The 22,702-nt window shown below is 39.3% G+C and overlaps 1 protein-coding gene across 1 annotated transcript in view; it reads right to left on the reverse strand.

The window, feature by feature from the left end:
- Cacnb2 (calcium voltage-gated channel auxiliary subunit beta 2) overlaps nucleotides 1-22,702 on the reverse strand; it is a 341,459-nt gene that overhangs the window by 74,883 nt on the left and 243,874 nt on the right. The window contains exon 3 of the mRNA XM_027405254.2: nucleotides 19,308-19,427. Coding sequence (XP_027261055.1) covers nucleotides 19,308-19,427 — 120 coding nt within the window. The remainder of the gene's footprint in view (nucleotides 1-19,307; nucleotides 19,428-22,702) is intronic.

Raw genomic sequence — 22,702 nt, forward strand, 5'->3', positions numbered from 1 at the left:
CTTCTCTTAGCCTCATATTTTTCTGTATATTTCAGTCCATGGATGCCTGGCAATTCTATATTTATAGAATCTCCACTAGTTGGGTTCTGATTGTCAGCTCAGTGTGTGCAACATAGAAGGCAGAAGGGAAGTCATATTATTGCCCTACCTCCAGCAGAAGACAGGCACATGGGCACCAGGAGATAAGAGGCTTTTCAATTCCATTAGTCCAGAAGTACTTACACCTGATTCAGGAGCCCCTAGAAGTAACTGAGACTGTAAGCATGAGTTTTCTGGCCTGGCAGGACCCACGGCCCTTGCTCCAATTGAACACACAGACACTATATTAATTATGAAATTGTTGGCCGGTGGCTTGGGCTTCTTATTGGCTAGCTATGTCTTAATTATTAACCCATAACTACTAATCTACATATTTCTACATGGTCTTATCTTACTGGAGAACACCTGACTTGCATCCTTTCTTCCTGGGTTCACATGTCAACTCCTCTCTGCTCATACTTCCCAGAATTCTCCTCGTCTCCTAGTCCCAACAATCTTCCTGCCTGGCCAATCAGTGTTTTACTTCATCAACCAATAAAAGAAACATATACAGAATAACGTCTCCCATCATGAGACCTTTTTAGAAATGCCAAAAAGTCAAACCCATTATGACTGTACTAACACATCATTGACCCTATTATGTACCCATTCTCTCATGATCACACAATGGTGTTTTCCCAAAGCTACAACTGACCTGAAATGAGCTTCTTAATCTCATGATTTAGGGAATGCCTTCTTATGGAGTCTTAAGGCTCCCACATTTCTTTTTGATTTTTAATCCAATAAAAATCAAGAGATACAGTATATAGAAATGAAAGCTCTTTAGAGTGTTCAACAGTTTTTAACAATATAATGAACAGTGTTGGTTCACAGCAGTTCTGCCATCTTGAATCTTCAAAGGCTTCTAGCCCACTTCAGAACTGAGGCCTTCATCTGACTTTATTCTTTCAGTCCCTTATGGTTTTGTCACTTCATGTTTCCCTATATTAAATTACTTCCTCTCTGAAATACTTAGAATGGTCTTGTTTTCCTGATTAAATCATTAATAGAGTTGATGTTCAATATAGGGTGTTACAGATTTGTTTACAACCTTAAAATCATGCCATGTGGGAAACATCCTTCAAACTTCCACTACCAATTAGAAAACTATACCACCAAACTATTGGCTTTATTTGATGCCCCACACTCTCCATTTTTATGTTCTAAAAAGGTTATTCTATATACAACATACTATATGCCCTTCAGAGAAAGTTCAAAACTACAAAAGCTTCATATGAATTCCACTACAGTTCTTATTTTGACATTACCACTGTAACATAGTTTGTTCTAACATGGTATTTGTGTTCCAAGAAATTCTAGGCTATTAAATAAATAAGCTAATTAAATATGATAGTTTCAATTTTAGAGGAAAAGGAACAGAGTCTTGAAAGTGTCAAACTTTGAACAAAACAAATGCTGACTATAGTATTTATATAATTCTTAAAATATTTCCTATAAATGCTAAGTATAAACTTATAGATACATTATCTCATTACATCTAGTGCTTTGAAGAGAAAGGGCTTTGCTTTTTGAAAAGTGTGGATTAAACCAGGGCTGCATGAATGCCAGTCAAATCCTCTACCTCTGAGCTATAGCTACAGTCCCTTCTTTTCAACAATGCCAGGGAGAACCTATGCCTATAGGTTCTTATGTGGCTGTGTCATTTCTGAGACAAACCAATGCAATTCCAACAAAGCTGTTGGGTGATATAAATGACAGCTACTCTTCTTGTGTTCTTGCATGATTATTCTTGGATACCAGATATTACTAAGTCCTGGCTCAATCACACCTTTTCCCTTGGCTCTGATTATGAATTACCCAATCAAGTCAGACTGTGTAGAGTTCCCATCAATGGGGTGAGACACAGTCATCACCCTGCTTTAGGATGAAAACTCAACCACCTCCTATGGCTGGCTTACATGCTAACAAGGTGTGAGTTATTACACATTCTTTTGCAAACGTAAAAGTCATCTTGCTGCATTACTTTTACTTTGTCCTGGTGTCCCTTTGTGCCACACTATGTCAGTCTTTTTTTCCAATACATGCCAGTCACTCTATGAGGCCTCCTGACACAATCTAGGAACACAGTAAATTGAGGATGATGCAAATGTAAAACTAAATTGTGTTCCACAGCAAGCTTTTGTTTTTTAAATGGGTAGGAATCTGAGGTACATTAACAATAAGTATAATCTAGTAAACAAACAACAACCATTTATTGTCAGTGTTGTCAAATGTTGTGTTGTATTTCTTGTACATAGGTGTTTGTAATACACCTTGGTATGAGTGGCAGCACAATGTTCCATGTATTAGCCTCCCTCAGGTAATGTCTGGAATATGACAATGTAATGGTTACAATGTTACAAGGAATTCAGCTTGGCTATAATCTTTGAGGTCCACTGTGGGATATGCAGTCTGCTGCTGACTGAACTGTTATGTGATATGTGATTACAATTATAAAGTAGAGGACAGCTTCTAAACTGCAGATGAAATAAATTCAGATTTAACCCTGTGGGCCGGGAGAGGGGGAATAAGTAGATACAAAGGGCTCACTAGCCAGCCATTCTAGCAGGAATGGCGAATTTCAGATTCATTGAGAGACCACAAGAAGTAGGGGTGGGACAGGGAGTTTCCCAAAGGCAACCTCTGGTCTCCACACTCACATGTACTGGTGAACACCTGTCTACACCACCACCACCACACACATACACCACACACACTAATAACAGTCTTTGAAGAGATACAAAAATAGGAATTTAATATGATTCAATTTGCCTTTTTTTTTAATCCAGCAATTCTGAAAAAAAAAAAAAACAACAAAAAAACTACCTTACCTCAACTGTGTCTACAGAAAGCTCACCTCACATATTATACTAAATGGTAAAAGCAAACATGCTTTAAAAATCTCACTAATGGCTCGTTAAATCAAGCATGCTATGTGTAGCCAACATTGCAATATAGGCTGTAGCCAGTGCACTTAGATAACATAAAATTTAACCCTGTGCAGGGTTTGCCATTATTCACACATATCTGTGACTGACAAAAAATTTAAAATCTACAGAAAAGTTCTGAGCACATAGTAAGCCTAGAAATATTGACAAATAAAAGGATATAAAAGCAAACAGCATTGAAAAGAAACAAATCAAGTTAAAAAAAATCTACAAAGTGCTAGCAGGGCTCTTTGGGAGAGAGGAGTATTGGTATGGAATGGGAAAATCATGTATGATGGGCAAATGTTCTGCCATTGAGCCATCCCCGAAGCCCATCTGCATGCCTTTTGTTGTAGTCAGGCTGTTCTCACCCCAGAGACGGTGAGCAGGATGAGCTTTTTATGAATTTGAAGTTTTTATTGAGCTGCACAGACCCAGCCTGGGGCATGCACTCTTGTGACTACAAGTCTAAAGAGGTGGCCTGAGTTGGTAAAGAAGGGGTTTTTAAAGGCAAAAACTACAAGTTGGTCACTTTTCCTTGATGCAGGTGCAGTGAGTGTTGAAAAGCATGAAAACACATGAATATTTTACAAAAATGTGGGATAGCATGGAGATTACAGAAGCAGAACAATGGCAGGCGAGTTATGCCTCCCATCAAGTACTATTGCATACCTGAGTAACCTCAGTTTTAGCCTGAGATTGGGTCAGGATTTAGCAAATATGTTTTTCTCACTTTAGTTTTTATAGGAAAACTTGTAAAATACTTAGCAACAAAATTAATGAAAAACATTTCTTATTCACAAATAAAATGACTCAATGCTATACCAAAGGCATTTCCCCTTAGTTGATATAAGACTTGCTTTAATGCCTAAGTCTTAACACAGTATGTTTAAGTCTTTCTTTTCCTTTCTTACTTCTCTTTCCCCCCTCCCTCTCTTTGGTTGAACTGAAAATATGGTATCTAAAATTTAAATATGCCGGGCATTGGTGGTGCTCACCTTTAATCCCAGCACTCGGGAGGCAGAGGCAGGCGGATCTCTGTGAGTTTGAGGCCAGCCTGGTCTCCAGAATGAGTGCCAGGATAGGCTCCAAAGCTACACAGAGAAACCCTGTCTCAAAAAAACAAAATAAATAAATAGATAAAAACAAAAATTTAAATACAACAGCAATGTATGAGCCATTAATTTTATCCTGAAAAACAGAGTGGGATGAAATGCTGAAAATATACCAGGGTTTATTTTCATACTGCAATGATTAAGGCAGCAGTGATTGTAGTACCAGCACAAGAAAAGCAGGCCAGAGGCTGGCCTATTCAGTGACAGAAAAGTAACTTATGGCTGGGTAGGTATTTCATGCTGGAGAGAGAGAAGCCATGAAATAAAAATATCCCTGAAACAAATGAGTATCCTGTGTGAATCACATCTTTACCTCACACCAAACACAAAACTAACTTAGAGAGGCTAAGGAATATAGCCTTACTAGCTTTAGATATAGAAGGCAAGGTCTTTAAACTATTAGAAATGAAGACAGAGGAATTCTTCATGAACACAGGTAGTAAAAACTTTCAAAAGACTCCCCAAGTCAGACAGAAAAGTGATACACCGGACTTGGCTGAATTGAGCATGATACAGAAATGAGACAAGAGCAGCTGTGACTCAAAGTTTTTCAGCAAATGATCAGAAAAATAGTGAGAACAAGAATACCTGAAGTTCTTGTATCAATTCTTAGAAAACATAATCTTAATACCAATTAGCCTAAAGTTATGCACAGCAATTTCACTGGAGAAGAAAACTAAAGTTAAAAACAAAAAAAAGAAAAACATCCCAACTTCATAGGTAATCATGAAAACACAATTTAGAGCACAATGAAATTTCAAGTTTACACTTGCTAGATAGGCAAGAAAATTAAGTGTTGCCAGTGTAGGAGAACATGGAACAAATTAAACATTTCTATCATGGTATCATGTATACAATTTTCCTAGTAACGGTGCCTAGTTTTGTTTCTGTTGCTGTGACAATATACCCCAACAAAAGCTACTTTAAGGGGAAAGAATTTATTTGGCCTCTGAATCCAGATTGCAGCTGACCATTGTGGTCCAGCTATTCCAACTATGGCTGTCTACTGACAGAAGTTCCAAAAATCCAGTAGTTATTGAGTCTATGAGGCTGAGTGTCTCATCTGGTCAATAGGACACAATTAATCATTGCAAGAAGTAAAGACATATATACTTTATCTCACAGCAATTTTACTGTTATATACACATACACACGATCTTTAGTTATGCCTATGATGCAAAGGCTGTTAAGATTGTTATAAATCACCCCATTTATTAAGCTAGTAAAGTATAACTGAAAAGTCACCTGAATTCCAAGTTTCTATGAATTTTTATTCTGTGAGTTAGTCTCAGTCAACACTTGTAGAAAAATGATGCCAATGACTGCCGGTTTGCAGTGACAGCTTATGTGCCACATATAAGAGAAGAATTTTTTCCAGTAGCCATGAAGTTCTACAGTGGCATTTTGTAGTTCAGTGCATCCCATTTTCTTCTCTAGACTCAACAATCAAGTAGTTTTCTCATGACAGTGAAGAAGGCATCTTTTGCGTCTCCTACTTGTGTCTTTATAGTACTCTCCTCACTATTCTCCATGATAGCAACCAAACATCACATGAAATCAGAATTCAGAACACTTGTTTGTAGAATACACAATACATACCCACATACATACATTCATGAAACTAAAAATCAGTCCACAAATATCTCTATAATGGGCTGAAGGCTGAAGAGAAGAAAGTCCGAATTAACAGCATGCCCTCAGTATCCCCTTAGGTCTCTTGTAGTGAAGACAAAACATAACCTTAGAACTGATTATAACCACAGCTCAGCAGATGGCTGCAATGTAGGTGGTGACAAGCTTGATGACCTGACTCTCATTCCTTGAGACATGGTACAAGGAGAGAACTAACTCCTGGAAGTTCTCTTCTGACCTCCTCATACATGATATGACACGGGAAGACTCATTTATCCATATTAATATACATCCATACACACTCATGCAGGTGGTGGAGGAGGGAGAGCACAAGAATAAACAAGTTTAATTTTAAACATCAATAACATTATTATAATATAAAATAATGATGGCAAAATGTGATTACATGCAAAGTTTTAGTGTTTATGTACAAATTCCCTATTACCTGGGAGATTCATTTCTTCTCCAATTGTATGTTAACATAGAGAAGAATTAATTACAAGTGTCACACAAGATCACAGCTGCTGCAAGTTGTGTATGCTTGGGGACAGAAACAATGACATCATAAGGGTGGGAGAGGCACAGAATAGTTTTCTGAAGATGGGAGAGGTGAACAGAGCAACAGACAGAACACATAGGTACTGAAGGGCGGGGAATGTGTCAATGGAACCTTCCACCCTTAAGCCACAAAATGCCCTTTGTTGTTGTTGACTAAACCAGAAAGATGTCCCTGTCATCCAGGGGAAGGGACAACAGGGAATCAGAGGTCCCCAGCCTTTCTTCTGTGACCATAGGCAGACAGGATCTCCTTTGTACAGTTAAGTCATGGAGTTATCTGAGTCAGACAGATAATCTAGGCAAGAATAAATGGAAAAACTATGGCAATTACATTTTATGTGAGTTAACACAAGATAAAGCAACTCAGAAGCCACAAACCAGTAAACTAGTGCCGGCATGTGGCCAGCCAAAACCACAGAGAACATTAGTTCCCACCCTCTATTCAACTTCTTAAACTGGAGAGGATGTTTCCATTTGATTTACTTTCCTACAGACCATTAAAAATCTCAAAACCAAAACACTGAAATCCTAATCCTTGACAACTGTTTAAACTAGAACACAACCAACAGCTATAGAACATGAAAGTATTTAGAGTAGTGTGTATTTGCCCAGCCTGCTCTTCCACTAGACTAAACAGCTATAGAGCTGAAACCAGAGCTTGGGACCCATGTGGGAATCTCCTCAAGTATTTAAGAGCAAAGGAAAACATTCCACGTACTTAGGGTGATGACCCATAGTCTTTTGGCACCAGCCATTGTGACTGAAAGATGGATAGATTATTACCATGAGTGTCTCATAGTTTACATATCCTTAGGAGACCTGTGAAGACCCTGAAAACACAAGGCAAGCTGTGGCAATACAAACTGACTGTGTCTCTGGAGAAGACCCATAGATGTATCATATATTCAAAGATATTCCAAATACAGAACACAATAGAAAACAACAGTAACACTGTTTTTGAAACAAGAGTATCAGCTCTGTGCTGCTACTGTATGAATTTTCCAATTGAAAAAACAGAACATACATCTTGCGGAACTGCAAAAGTTAGTTACTTATTTTATTCTATTATTTTGAGATAGGGTCTCACTGTGTGCCTCTGGCTGGTCAAGAAGTTGTGTAGAACACGCTGGCCTCAAACTCCTAGATATCTGGCTGGCTCTGCCTCACAAGAACTGGAGATAGAGACATGTGCTACCACACCTAGTTTTATTTATTTTTATTTTATGTGTATGGGTGTTTTGTCTACATGTGTGAATATGGTACACGATATATATACATGCATGGTATTCACAGAGGTCAGAAGGGGACATTGACTCCTCTAGAATTGAAGTTACAGGGTTGTGAGTGCCATATGAGTTCTTGGACCTAAGTCTGGGTCCTTAGAAAGAGGACCAACTCAAATTGATAGTTTTTCTCATTTATTTGTTATTATTGTAGGAGGACTGGGGGAGAGAGGAGGGAGGGAGAGAACATATTAGATCACACACATGGAAGTCACAGGATCAACAACTGACATTGGGAGTCACTTCTCTCCTTCCACTGTAGGTTCTGGGTATTAAGATCAGGTCATCAGTGTTGTGAAGTAACTAGTCACTTTTGAAATGCCAACTCAAAGTTCTACCATGTGGTAAATGGGATACATAGAAAATATATATAATGACCTCAATATATCTAGCATTCATTTTATTTTTCACTTAAGTTACTTTGTGGGTGGTGGGGAGAGGAATACGTGCCTGCCACAGTGCATATGTAGCAGTCAGAAGACAAGTTGCAGGAGTTATATTTTCTCCTTATTCTTTGTGGGTCCCAGAGATGGAACTCTGTTTTCCGACTTGGTGGAAATCACCTTTACCTACTGAGTCATGTTACTGATGGTATTTTATTAAAAAAAGAAAAAGAAAAAGAAAATTGATGTAGGTGTGGCTTTGGGGGGAGGCAGGGGAAAGGGTCTTTTATATCCCAGGCAGGCCTTGAACTTGTTCTGTAGCCAAAGATGATCTTTTGAAATCTTGATCTTCCTGCCCTCACCTCCAGAGTGATTGGATCATAGTGTTGTATACCACACCTGGTTTAGGTTTTGCTGGGATGGAACCCAGGGCTTTGTGACTTCTAAACAAGTACTCTACCAGCTGAACCACATTCACAGAACACATCTTCGTTTGAAATTAAGTAGATGGCATTGTACATCATCACATTACTACCTTAAGGCTGTTCTTAGATCGAAGCCAAGGGTTAATCCTTTTGTTTTCCCAGGACTATCACACAGCACCACAAGGTGGGCACCTCTTGCAAGTGTGAGCCATAAACAGTGATACAGCATGTAGAGAACTTTGTCTATTCAAAAGCATTTCCCTTCCATTTTGTTCATCCATTATATGACCAGTCACAAAATGAAGTAGGGAGTCAGGCACTCAAGGCAATTAAACAGTCTGCTGCCTGGCTATTGTGACATCCCTTGTTCTGTTAGTCATTACCAAGGATCTCCCTTTAGTTGAGCTGAGCTTGTGTGTGACAGTGCGTTCCTCGCAAAAGAACTTGTAACATAACTCTCATGTGTAAGAAATCATGGTTGACTTAAATTCAGGAAATGATTGTGTAAAATTTCACTTAAGGGTGACTACAGTTCCTCTTGAGAAGAAAGGTAATTAAAAATCCAGAGAATACAACTTGAATACTAAGGGCCAGATTGCCTACTTTTTGTCTAGTTTCTTTCCTATCCACTTCCTACTGTGTCTAAGGAGGGCATGATGACCATGGTTTGGACCTAAAATATAAAAGAATTGACATTAAGAATAATATATTTAAAATTTGAAAATAAATATCACTACAAAGAACATTTGGTAGGAAACCGTGGGAATATAAATAATTTTGATACCTAGTGGTGTGATTCAGCATCTTCTAAAAACCGGGTCTAGGTTTTCTTAAAGCCATTAAATACTCCTTTTAAACTAATCATGACAGTAGTTCCCTAACCTTCCTTTATGACATTTCTCTTCTCTTAATAGTCAGTGGTGAAACAGATTTTCATTTTTGTCTGCAATGATTTTAGACTTTCTCTATTCTTATTTTCTTTACAAACAGATAACAATGAAATCCCCTTTCAAATCATTTCATAATAAATTTCAATCTCAAGCGTCTTATTTCTTCATTCTTTATATAACCTAATTCCCAGGTAGTTGGTCGCTTTTTTCCATTTCTCTACAGAAGTCCCACCACTCTAGCTTCATGCACTTGACTCTGTCTCCATCTAACCAAGAATAGACTGTGCATATGCTCCAATCTCTTTCTTTAACAGCTCACTACATGAGAGATTTTAGCACAAGATGTTTGTTTAAAACGTGAAGATGGAGGCTGGCAAGCTGCTTCAGAGGGTGAGGGCACCTGCTTCCAAGCTGTAGAAATCAGATGTGACTTTGATTTCCAGGACTCACATGATGGAAGGAGAGAACTCTCACAAGTTGTCTTCTGACCTTTGTGCATGCACCATGGACATGCAATTACACAAGTGCTTTTGCCATAGGTAGCCAGACACACATGGGATTGCACACACACAGTCAACTTTTACAGAGTAAACTTGCAGCTACTGCATGCCAGTCTCATATATATTTTAGTAAAATCGTATTCTGCTTGTGAACTCCATTTGTACTACTTACACTCAGTAGAAAAAAAAGCATGGTTTTGGTTTTACTTTGAAAATTATTTTGATGGCTGCTCTGTTTTATTTTCACCTTTGTTGTTAAAGAAAAGTGTTTACTAAGAAGGAGAGTGGTCACTCGCTAGGCAAAAGAACTTACCAGTTCTTACAATAATTTTGCCAGTTGGGAGCTCAGTGACCTTGGGCAAGATTGTTTAATATCACAGTTTCTTTATTTATAGCATGGGATTGCTCTATATTGATTTCCCCCCCCCCCCCGTGGAGTAGTTACACAGACCAAGGAAGGTTAGTTACTCAGAGAGAAGTTAAACACAGAGATTCTGTATTAGCACAGCTGTAATTGTTACCTACTGGTGGCTCAGCTGGTAAAATGCTTGCTATACAAGCATTAAGACCCTAGTTCAGGTCCCCTGCACCATGTAAAAAGATGGCTATATCTGTAACTCCAGCTCTGGGGAGGCAGAAGTGAGAGGGTTCGAGAAGCACCCTTGCCAATCAATCTTGCTTTATCAGTAAGCAGCAGGGACAGTCTCAAAAAATCCCAAACAAATCAACAAAAAGCCAAAGGTGGACAGTGTTCTAAGGTAGGCTATCAAGGTTGACCTCTGTCTTCTGTGTGCATGGGGTGCTTATGTACCTGCACATACAAACACCAATCCCCTCTCCACATACACACACACACACACACACACACACAGAGAGAGAGAGAGAGAGAGAGAGACAGAGACAGAGAGAGAGAGAGAGAAAGAGAGAGAGACAGAGACACAGAGACAGAGACAGAGACACAGAGACAGAGACACAGAGACAGAGACACAGACAGAGAGAGATACTCAGGGAGTAAAAATAATACTTCAATTGAAGACAAATTCAAAATTAAGTGAGGGTTAACATTAAATGAAGAGTAGCAGCCTGCATTGCCTCCTCAGTTAGCAGCACTCTTGCTCAACTTATTGAAGCACGTGACTTACTAGCAAAGCCTGTGTCTCCACAGAAAAGTTCACATGATAGTGGGGGCCATCCCTAACCCTTACTGTCCACTGAACCTTCTCCAGCACTGTAGTACTGAGGTCTACCTGCTTGACACACCTAGAGCATTTGGCTTATGACAGTCTCACATTTGTCACTCACTTAGTAGAAATGGATTATGACCCTCTTGAGGGAAGAAGCCACATCTAACCTTGACTTCCCTCAGCTCTCCTCAACATGATACTATTGGTTAATAATACTCTATCACAGGTCTGGTACTCTTTATTTAGTTGTGGTGGGGCAAAACTCAGGAGAACAAAGAGGAGACACCACTCAGCTCTGTACAGGGTCTTCATTTAATTCCTGTTCATACCCAGAAGGGGAGAAGCATGGGGATGATGGTGTATTTATAGCTCTATTTACAACAATACAGCAAAGATGTTCGGCTACAGCTCTTTAAGAGACAGAGAGAAAAAGGCTTGAGCCACAAAGTTTATAATCCTCTTTCCCCAATCCATTTATGGCTTTGAGATGGCAAGAAGTCTCTATTATGCTAACAGTCCTTATAAGGATTCTTAACCAAGAGTACAGGGATTTTTTTTTTTTTTACTTTGCTTATATACATATGTGTGTGTATTTACATGCATATGTTCAAATGTATATGGGCACACATATAGGAAGTGTGCATATGTATATATGTGTGTGGGCCTTAGGCTGACTTGGGACTCTTTCTCACTTTCTATCTTATTCATTGAAACAGAGTCTCCCAATTAAACCCAGAGCTCACTGATACAAGTAGACTACCCAGTAACACGAGTTCTAATAGGTCTTAATAATAAAAACCCAGAGTCAGATATTAGGGGTAAAAGCTGAAAGATCCGAGAAGCAGAGCAGCCAGCCACTAGAGCTCATACCTCTATGAAATTCTCAGACTGAAGAGACCGATCTCCTGTCTCCTCCCACCTATATTCCTCTCTGTCCAGACATCTCACTTCCTGTCTGTTTGTACAGACCTCCAGACCTCTATGGTTAGCTAGTGGCTAGCTATGCCCTCTAATCTTCAGGCAAACTTTATTTGTACAAACAGGATATTACCACACTAACTAGTTTGTTTAGGGACTTCCCCTGTCTCCATCTTCATAATGCTGGAATTGCAGGCAGGCTGCCAGGTCCACCTGACATTAACTAGAGTTCTTGGGATCCAAACTGTGACCACTCATGTACAGCAAGTACTTTATCCACTGAGCCATCTCACCAGCCATTTTTAATATAGGAAAACTACAGTCAGTCCCCTTGAACTTCTGTTAATAAAAGTCACCCATGTATTGTAAGAGACTTACTATATTGGACTTTATCTAATTAGATAAAGCACTGGGTTCTTTTTAAAACATGGAACTCTTACCAGTAAGAAACTTAACACACACTTATAGCAAAAAACTAAGTAAATATAATCTTAAAGAAGAGCAAGCAGTATTTGAGCTTATTCCCAAATTATTCCAATGTCCTCAGAAAAGAGCATGAATATTAAACTGCCTATGATTTCAGGGGAGGGGGGGCGGCATCAACTCTGTGTGGTAAAGTACAAGGTCCATCTTTAGAGAGAACTAAAGACAGAGGAAGAATTCTCTGGGCCTAGGAAGTGTTAGGGATGCGAGCTGAGCTGTTGCAGTGACCCACCATTAGATCTCATGTGAGTGCCCATGCCAACCATAGCCCACTTAAGTATGCCACTATTAGATGTCACAAATCTGCTTCACAGCACTCACCACCTAATCAGAAACTAGTCCTCACTGCAGCCTCAGTACACTTGTTCCCCGTCTCTGCCTAGAAAGGGGCAGGTCTCCCATGGATATCAACAAAGCATGGCATATCAAGTTGTGATAAGGCTAAGCACCTCCACTTGTATTTAGGCTGGGCATGGTGATCAGATATGAAGAATAGGTTCTCAAGAGCCAGACAAATGGGAACAGGGGCTGTCACTAATCTCTCTTTTAAGGTCTTTTATCACAGCAGCAGGAAAGAAAATAATACATTTTGTATTATTTATCATGATGGTAACCAGGAGTTAGTATTGTTGTCATTATTACTGCCAGCAAACAGCAGAAGTAGAAGAATGATAGTATTGGGCTATGTGACTGTACCTACCCAGCATGAAACAGGTCCAGAGGCATCTATGTACTTATTTCTCACAAAGAGTAAAGGCAATTTTAGCTAACAAACCTTTGAACAGTAAACAAATCCACACTGATAGAAATGTGCAAATACTTAGCAAACATATTTAGCCAGCTTTCTAGCTCTTAGAAATTAGACATTTAGATAAAAATTAAAGTTTCAGTTGATGGGTTAGAAAACAAGCTTAAAAATCAGAACAAAACAGTAATGAGAAAATCAGTGCAGAAGAACTCTCTTCATCACACATCTGACACCCAGGAACCAGAAGGTGATAATCAAGGACAGACTGAGAAGATTTCTGGATCTGAAGTGACTGGCCCTTTTCAATGCATGGATGAAAAGCCAAGCACAATAAAAAGATTCACACCAAGGCACACTGAGCCAAGCTGTCAAAGCACCAGCAGAATCACCATTCTTAGAGAACAGGAGAGCTGAATGTGCCCACATCATACTCAGCAGTAGAATACCACTGTGCTCCAACAGCTCTGGAAGCTAAACCACAAACCAATGCCTTCACCAACCTGAAGGGAGATGGCTTTCATTATTGACTATTATACCCGGACAAACTAGTAATTAAATATGAGGGTACAACATTTCTAGCTGGCAAGAGCTTCAAAAAGGTAACCATTTACTAGAAGGCGCTATGTCTTCTTGCTGCCCTTAGTTTTAACAGCCTTTGTAAACTTTGCACCCCAGGCCCTAAGTGGTGTATCTATTGCTTCACTCTCCATTTGCTTTCTTTTTAAGGCACAAAGCTTCATTTGTCTGTCCTGGAAGGTCTTGCTTTAAACTTCTACCTCCTCCAGGAATGATTTTTTGTCCCAGCCATTTTGGGTGCAATGTTTCCCTGTCCTGCTCAGAGATTCTTCTACCCCACCAGGTACTTCTGTTCTACAAAAGAAGCTTCAGTAGGCAAAAAAGACCCACCTGCCTGCCCCTTTGTTCTTTGTGGATCTGGCTTTACAGTTATTCCTGTACAGCAACTATACCAATTACAGCTCTTTTAATATAATATAGACACACATATTGAAAAGATCAGTCAAAACTGAATGTCAGTCTCCTCTACTGAGAATATCCCATCGAGACTTTTATGGCACAATCCCTAACATATTCAGATTTCCCACCATAGTCTCTACCTGCATGGCTGATGGCATCATTTTGACAGGTATAGAGGGTAAAAGAGAACATAATTCTTTCAATAAAAAAGTGATTGCATGATTCAATAATTTCAGTTCTAGATATATACACAAACTAGATATATGTCCTAGTTTACTTTTTGTTGCTGTGATAAAAAGCCATTAAAAAAACAACTTTAGGAGGAAAGGGTTTGTTGGCTTATAGGGTAAACTGAAGGCTGAAATTCAAGTCAATGCCTTGAAACAGAAACCACAAAGGAAGGCTATTTATTGGTTTGCTCCCAGGCTTGCATTCAGCAACCTTTCCTATACAGCACAGGACTACCTGCCTAGGGATATTACTGATTCACAATGAGCTGGCCCTTCCTATATTAATCAGCAATCAGAAAATTCACTATAGGTGCCCATGGGTCAATCTGATTGATGTAATTCCTGAATTGGGGTTTCTTCTTCCCAGGTATATCAAGTTGACAACAAGACAAACTAAGACAACACTTGCTGAATTAAACTATTCCTCAGCCATGAAAAAGCTTGGACACAAATGCTTATAACAGGATTATTTGCAATACTGAAAAATATCAGCCATCCAAATGCCTCTTAATTGATAAATTTGTCAAGAGTGATATATAGATGTAATGACATATTCTTTGACAACAAAAAATGAAGGAACCATAGATGCCATTGTATAAGCAATAAAAACATTAGGTAAGAGAATGCAGGCAGTCACAAACGACCAGCTACAATCTGACTCTATGGATATCCAGAAGAGATGAAAGTAGCTTGGATGTAGAGAGAAAGGAGAAAGTTGATTGATGGCTTTCTAGGACAGTGGGGTTGCAAAGGATGAGAAAAACTTAATGGGCTCGGGAATTCTTATAAAGGAAATAAAATGTTCTAAATTTGGTTATAGTCTTGATAGTACAATTCTAAATAGGTATCAGGTTTTTTAACCTATCTTATTTTTGGAGACAGAGTCTCCAAAATGTTGTATGAGCAGAGTTTGAACCCATGATCCTCCCAAGTGCTAGAGTTACGGGCATGAACTACCATTTCTGGCTATCTTATGCATTTATTCACTTGTCTCTTAATTTGTTTATTAAATGCAGAATACAAATTTATTTCTTACAGTTCTTTAGACTAGAAAGTGAGAAATCAGGGTGCTTGTCAGTTGAGGACTATGATGTTCAGTGTTGTCAGCTTGACAAAATCTAGAATGACTGGAAGATGGGCTTCTGAGTGTGTCCCTGTGGTTTGTATGGATTGCAATAATTATAATGGGTAATCCCACCCACTATGGTGTCACCATTCCCTGCTTGGGATCCTAGACTACCTAAAATGGAGAAAGAGAGACGAATATTAGCATAGCATCCATCACTCTCTGTTTCGGATGTGACCAGATGCTTCATGCTGCTGAAGCTCCTTGACTTCCCCATTTTTTTTTAAATTAAACAATTTTTTTATTTATTAGTTCTAGTTAGGGAACAAGCTTGTTTCACATGTAAGTCCCTCCTCCTGACTTCCCCATCTTGATGGTGTGTGTACCATTGGATTCTGAGCCAGAATGAACCCGTTCTCCCTTAAGTTGTTTCTATCAGGGTATTTTATCACAGCCACAAGAAAAGTAAGACGAGGGCCTTTTCTCTCTTATAATCCATAGGAAAGGAACAAAGAGAAGGCAAGAATGAGAAGAGGCAAAACTCTCTTTGATAAGAAACCCACCCCTCAAAAAGCAAATGTACTCGTATAGAAAGAAACAGCATTAACACATTTACAAGGGTGGAGTCTTGATCAGCTAAACACTTTATATTAGGCCTTGCCTTCCTACATTTGCAAGTGGACTTTCGGAACAAATTTAAGCATCACCTAAAGAAAGTCCTAGTGCTAGCTACCAATAAACAGAACCAGAGGACACTGCAGCGCCTAACTAAAAAAAATTACCATTGTCACAGTTTCACAAGTTTTATATCCCTTCTCTGATTCATCCAATAAATATTTATTTGGAGTCTAGTATATGCCAAGCTAACTTTAAATTGGGGATTAGGTTTCAATATGCCAAATTATAAAGAAGAGATTAGTGAGAACTTATTAAATTCATATTACTTGTCTTTAAAGTAATCTCAAAACATAAGAACTTTTTCAAGGCAACCTATGCAAAGGATGCCAGAACTGAACAAATCACAACACATCTGGGACCCAAAAACATCAAGGTAAAAAACAAGGTCACCCATGGATACTAAAGCCTCAAAAACTGATCTGACCTCTGCCCACTTAATGCATACTATTTCAGAGAGGGTATAACAAAGTAGTAGGGAGAATTCTGGGTTTTAGTGGTTGCATGGCTGCCTAGTGACATAACCTTTCACTATTTTCCAGTTGCCTTATTTCACAGAGGGATGGTTAAGGCAATTAATGGATAATGTAGTTCATCTTTATATAGGACCAGGCACAAAAAGCAGTTGACGTCTAGTCCAGGCATCACACATATGTATTAATGTGACTTGTTAGCCAAGTAAAAACTCCAATTTGTAATACCTTTCTATTTGAGGGATGATTATAAAATAAAGGTAAAAATGTTTGATTCTTTCAGAGCAAATATGGAAATGTTTAGATTATTTTAAGTCAGCTCATTAATTCACGTGTTTTTATTTTACTTGCTTGTTTTTGTGACAGGGCCTCATGTATCTGGCCTCAAAATTACCTTGTAGCTGAGGATGACCTTGAACTTTTTCTCCTCCTGCCTCTAATTTCTTGTTTATTTGGTTTTGGGGCTTGAACCCAGAGCCTTCTATATGCTAGGCAAGCACTCTATTACCTGAGCCACACCCCTAGCCTTAATTTTTAAATGCTAAGTCATAATTTTGCAAATGTCCCACAAGGGCATGATGGTAGATTGACAAAAGGAGAATATGCCTAGCAGCCTAATAAAGAAGTAGATAAAGCTCTAGCACAACTTTTGCATTCCATCTTAAAGGGGAATAGAATTAAGACAAAACCCACCAAGCCATGATTTGAAGCAAAAGCTTAAATCCTAGTCCTTCAATCTTTAATCAGAACAAACTCTAAATTTCACCCCAGATTTAGTCATTGGAACACATCAAAGGTTTAAAGTATTGACCTACTTTGACAGACACAGGTCACTTCATTCACATATAAATGAACTATTTTGATAAAACATAGGAAAGAGTTTTTTCATTTCTTTGCCTTTGTTTTGTCTTCCTCGTTCTTTCATATTTCACATATTTTTATCTAAGGCAGTAGTTCTCAACATGTGGGTTGTTGCCCTTTTGGGGGTGGAATGACCCCTTCACAGGGGTCACATATCACTTACTTGCATATCAGATATTTACATTATGAGTCCTAACAGTAGCAAAATTACAGTTATGAAGTAGCAATGAAAATAATTTTTTGCTCGGGGGTCACCACAGCTTGGGGAACTGTATTAAAGATTTTGCAGCATTAGGAAGGTTGAGAACCACTGCTGTAGCATCTCTTTGGACAGTGTGACAAGGAATATGAACCTGATTTGACTGGGAAACCACACTTTGATGCATGTGAGGGTAAAAGACTTGGACCTTTCTGTAGCTATACCAGTGAGTTCCTGACTTAACAAGGCACAGCCATGGACAGAAATATCTCAGTCATATAATTAAAGATTTCCATGACCAGATCTATAATACATTGGGTTGTAGAAAAATAGGGATGACCCTGGAAAATTGTTTAAATTTGTGAGCATAAATTAGCTAAAAATAGAACAATCTTATTTTTTGAAATCAACACTGCTAATTTTTCTTTGCCTTTTCTTTCAGTTCAGGTGCAAAAAATAGGATGTCAAATTGGGTTCTGAATTACAAAATATATCTATGACAGTGTACCCTTGGGGCAGATTAATTTTGTCAAACATTCATTATTTGTAATTATTTAACTTCAGCTCTATAGTGTTTTCCTATGACTAACTTGGGTAGAACAGGTAAGTTGATGGCAACTGGGCCATGCTTTGCTTCTCAATTTCCACTGCCAGAAAGACCTCTCTGTTGCTGCTCTTAAGATGTATCTAGCAATTAAAGCTGGGAGACCTGGACACGATTTTCCTGCCAGCTGTTAATGCAGAAACACTGCTTTTTAGAAGTCAAGGTAGCTTGGTAACCACTACAGCAGTTGTGCTAGAGGCCATGAATATCAAACAAGATCTGTCCATGCATTCAAGCCATGTCACCATTCCCATAGCAACACACATAGATTCTACTCTTCCTAGAGACGAGGCTGCTAGCAGAAACGTGGTGATAATGCCCTATTATCCTAGCAAGATCAATGTCGCACTTACTCTTTTCATAGTAATTTTTTTCAAAAGGCAACCAATAACCATATTGGAATATGTTCACTCAAAAGTTACCAAACAAGTACACCTTCAACTTGAACAACAATCTCTGGTTTCAAATTAGCTATTATTCAAATGACTTCAGGGGATAATAAAATTCCAATCACAACAATAATGACTTCTGTCATCGTTTCATAGCCTGAGTGAAATCTAGCCTGAGATCAACTCCTTGGAGACCTCAGAACTGATTTGCAGTGTCTCCCCCATGAGCATACTTCCTTATCCTGGAACAATAAGAAAAACTTTCCAGGGGAAGGCTTAGTTTAATCGATGCATCCTTTGTTGCTTTATTCTTCAAAAGCAGCATAAATAAACACATAATGAGATAGCATTATAAAACACCTATGAAGTAAACTTTAGGAGAATGGTCGTTTTAGACTAGAGAAATAAACATTAGCATCAAGGCTGTTTTGTAAATAGAGCTGGGTCACTGGTGAGATCAAGCAAAATATTTGGGTATTACATGCAGTTTTTTCTCTTTGGGTACTTGGAGATCCTTCTATTTGTGTTTAAATTAACCTCCCACCATGTCAATTTTAGATTATAAAACATTAAAGATTATTATTAACATCACATTTCCCCTTAATTATGCCTGGGTTAAGCCAGCTGATAGAATACTTAGTGGACCAGGTGTGAGCTTAGGGGCGTAGTGCCATCGCCCCCCCCCAAAAAAAAAGATGTGTTTTTTTTTACCTTTGCTTTTTCCAACTGTGCCTGGGCCTGCCGTTCAGCTTCTCTACGTACTGCCTCCCGGTCCTCTTCCAAAGACACATCTGAATCGGATGGGCGGCTGGTGTAGGAGTCTGCCGAACCCTGAAGAGGAGAATGTATATTTTTAAAACAGATCCAGTGTGTGATGGGTGCACTGGAAGAGCCTCACTGATGTGGTGGTTTGCTTCCTGGAATATGCTGTAAATTCCTGAAAAGAGGAACAGATAATGAAGTTCTCTTCATCCCACCTAGAAAACCATATTCTGAAGATTCTTCATGAAGGTAGTTGGGTGTACCAAGACACCATTTCTTCCCCAGGCTCACTTACCAGAAACTATCCCTTCTGGAATCCTCTACCAGTTCCCTTATTATTAAACCAAATCCATGGTGCAGTGCAGAGCTGAAGGGCACTGATGTGTTTCAAGGATAACTCCAAGAACTGCCTGAGGGCTGAAGCAAGTATTTACACCCAGAGAGACCAACCAAACGCATCAAAGGGAATCTACTGGGTTACACACTTAAACCCTCCAAAATCTCACTGCTATGGTACAACTCTCATTATCATTGTAGGGATGCTTTCTCCATTGTGCATCACCTGTCACCTTCCCAAACTAGATGGTAAGACACCCCAGCCTGCCTCCCTCCCACTTTCAGAAACATATTTAAAAATACCTGTATGCAGATATTTAGTGAGAGCTAGCTGCAGTAAATACTTGCTTGAGGGATTTTTTCTGGTAATAAATCACAATGCAGGAAAGGGAGCTCAGAAAAATGACAGGAATCTCCCTAGCTCCCTCTCATGCAATCATGAGCGTATTAACTACATCAAACCACCCTCTCGGCAGGCACTTGCTGCAACAACAGAAAAGCAAAGAAAACAGTGTCTCCCCCCAACAAAAAGCCCTCTCGCTTACACAGATGTCCGAATTCTTCAGCCTTCCTCCCTTGGCTCGTTTCAGAAGCCTGATCCAGGTGGCCTTCATGAGCCGGATAGCGCCTTTATCGTCTGCAGCTGCAGCCCCGGGCACAGATCCTCAGAGCGCGCTGAGCCCGGGAGAATCCCAGCACCTTTCCTGTCCATGCTCTGAGAAGCCCCTCTTCTCAGTCCCCTTCTCCCTTTGGGGCTCTCATTCCCAGCCCCAGTAGCCTCCTATCTGAGGAGAATCTTATTTTCCCATTACAAGAGGGAAAGCACACACACACACACACACACACACACACACACACACACACACACACTCTAATGATTTCTATTGCTTTCAAAATAAAGACAGGTCCAAGTGCAGAGACTGACTGCAACTTCTTTAAACTTAATGCATTAGATTGCTCTAAATATTCTCTTCCCTGCATTGGCTTGTTAAAGGAAATTAGTTTCAAGAGGACATTTAGAAAAAAAATTAAAGAGGCAAACGACCCCCCCACCCCAACTATGCCCTGATATTTCCAACTGTAAAGTTCAAGCCTTATCTTTAGAAATCTGGAGAGGGGTGATGGGGGAGGGAAGACGCCCTCCCTGCACTGGGCATGCTCCACATGAAGCCTCTTTGCAGATGCTGGCATCACACTGTTGGTTTATGTCAAACTGCCATTTTTCCATCCTAAGTGTAAACAGCTGGGAGGGTCTCTCAGCTCCTACAGTAACAGGCACGTGGTGTGTTTGTCAGCTTTCTGTTCCAGATGAAGCCATGTCTCAAAGACAAAACTTACTGTCTTTTCATGGAATAATCATTTCCCATTTCCTGCCAGAGACAGGATATGCCATGCTATAAATAATAGTTCATACAATCATAATAAAAATCACACACAATATTAAACAGCCAAAACCGAATAATGCCCGTCCATCCTATCTGAAACTAATCTTTATAAACAAGATGCAGCACAGAGATGTGACCATTTAATTAGGACACAAAGTAATCACAGCTTTGTAAAGCAGTGGATTTAATGGAGCTCAAAATGACTCTGGCCTGTTTTTTTCCCAGTGAGAATTGCATCACGCAAACAAGTGTGTAAATTGTTACAGTGATGCATGTAAAGACTTTCCAAAGCTTTGCTGATTGATTAGCTGGTGTTAACATTCACAGAATGCACTGAATCCAAATTCTTCTTGTAGATAAGGGGACTGGGGCTTAAGAAGGAAAGAGGAAGGAGAGTTATCAACATCCTGGGTGTATGGGGTTACATTTTTAGTGTTTCCTTATGAAGAAATGCATATTGCCAAGTTTCACAGTATTTGAAAACAAACTGCATCTATTGCAGTATGGCAGGAGATTGCTTTGTGAAGTCCCATCTAAATAAAAGCCATGTGTTACTAACAAAATCTTAAGCTGAGCAAAGTGACACACCACTAATGTCATCATCTCTCAGGAGACAGAGGCAAGAGCTTCATGAGTTTCACCAGACTGGGTTACATGAGATGCTGACTCAAATAAACAAATAAAATTAATTAAAAATAATAAGGCCCTCTTTACCTCCCTTCCCTTCCTTTGGACACTCAGCTAAAACTAATTTACAGGAGCAAAAGGCTAGGAAATGCATATAGTGGGGACTACATAATAACAATTAGAAACTGATTGCATCCGAACTCAATATTGTGACACAAATTAATAGCTTATTTATATTGTTATGAGGTTAATGTAAAATGTCAGGGGCTTAAAAATTCCTTGCAATTTTTCTGTTCAAGCAAAATATAAAAGGCACAAATTAATCCTTCAACAGGAGGGTTTCTAGTCTTCCAAAGCTTCTCACAGCTGTAGCATCCAGATGGGAAATAATCAAGAAGCACAATTAGATTCCACAGGGAGCCCTTGGTCTCCATTGTCAAAAGTTTGGGCATCTAAAATCAAATAGTAAGGGTTCAGTTCACACTCCAGTGCAGACAAAAAGTCCCTGTCATTGGCGCAATAGTCATGTCTATCCAGAATGCCAGTCTCATGGAACTCTGCTCTATCTTCCAAGCCTGACATCCTTTCTGCTTTCTCTTCTCCAGTGTTCCCTAAGCCTTAGAAATGGTCACACAGAAATAGTGATGAGACTTCCTTTCAGACTCAGGACTCCAAAGTCACATATCCTCTGTACTTGGATATGTCTTGAGTCTGCATTAATCACAACTGAGCTGCAAATGAGCTCTGTGGCTATGGGTACCTGAACAAGAGCGGTACTAGAACAACACTAGACCCATTACCAGTTCATTGTGTATGTTGGAGGATGAGGTTCCACACCCCACTGAGGGATTATGAGAAGGTAATGTTCACTGTGGGAGAGGGGTATCATTTTCTTCAATGGTTAGCCTGTGATATGTTGCCCATGTTCTAGTAAATAATGCCTCTGGACTCACCACGCTCAAGAGAGCATCTATAATTAAACTCAGTGAAAAACAC

The sequence above is a fragment of the Cricetulus griseus genome, chromosome 3, assembly GCF_003668045.3.
Source record: "Cricetulus griseus strain 17A/GY chromosome 3, alternate assembly CriGri-PICRH-1.0, whole genome shotgun sequence".
Classification (NCBI taxonomy): domain Eukaryota; kingdom Metazoa; phylum Chordata; class Mammalia; order Rodentia; family Cricetidae; genus Cricetulus; species Cricetulus griseus.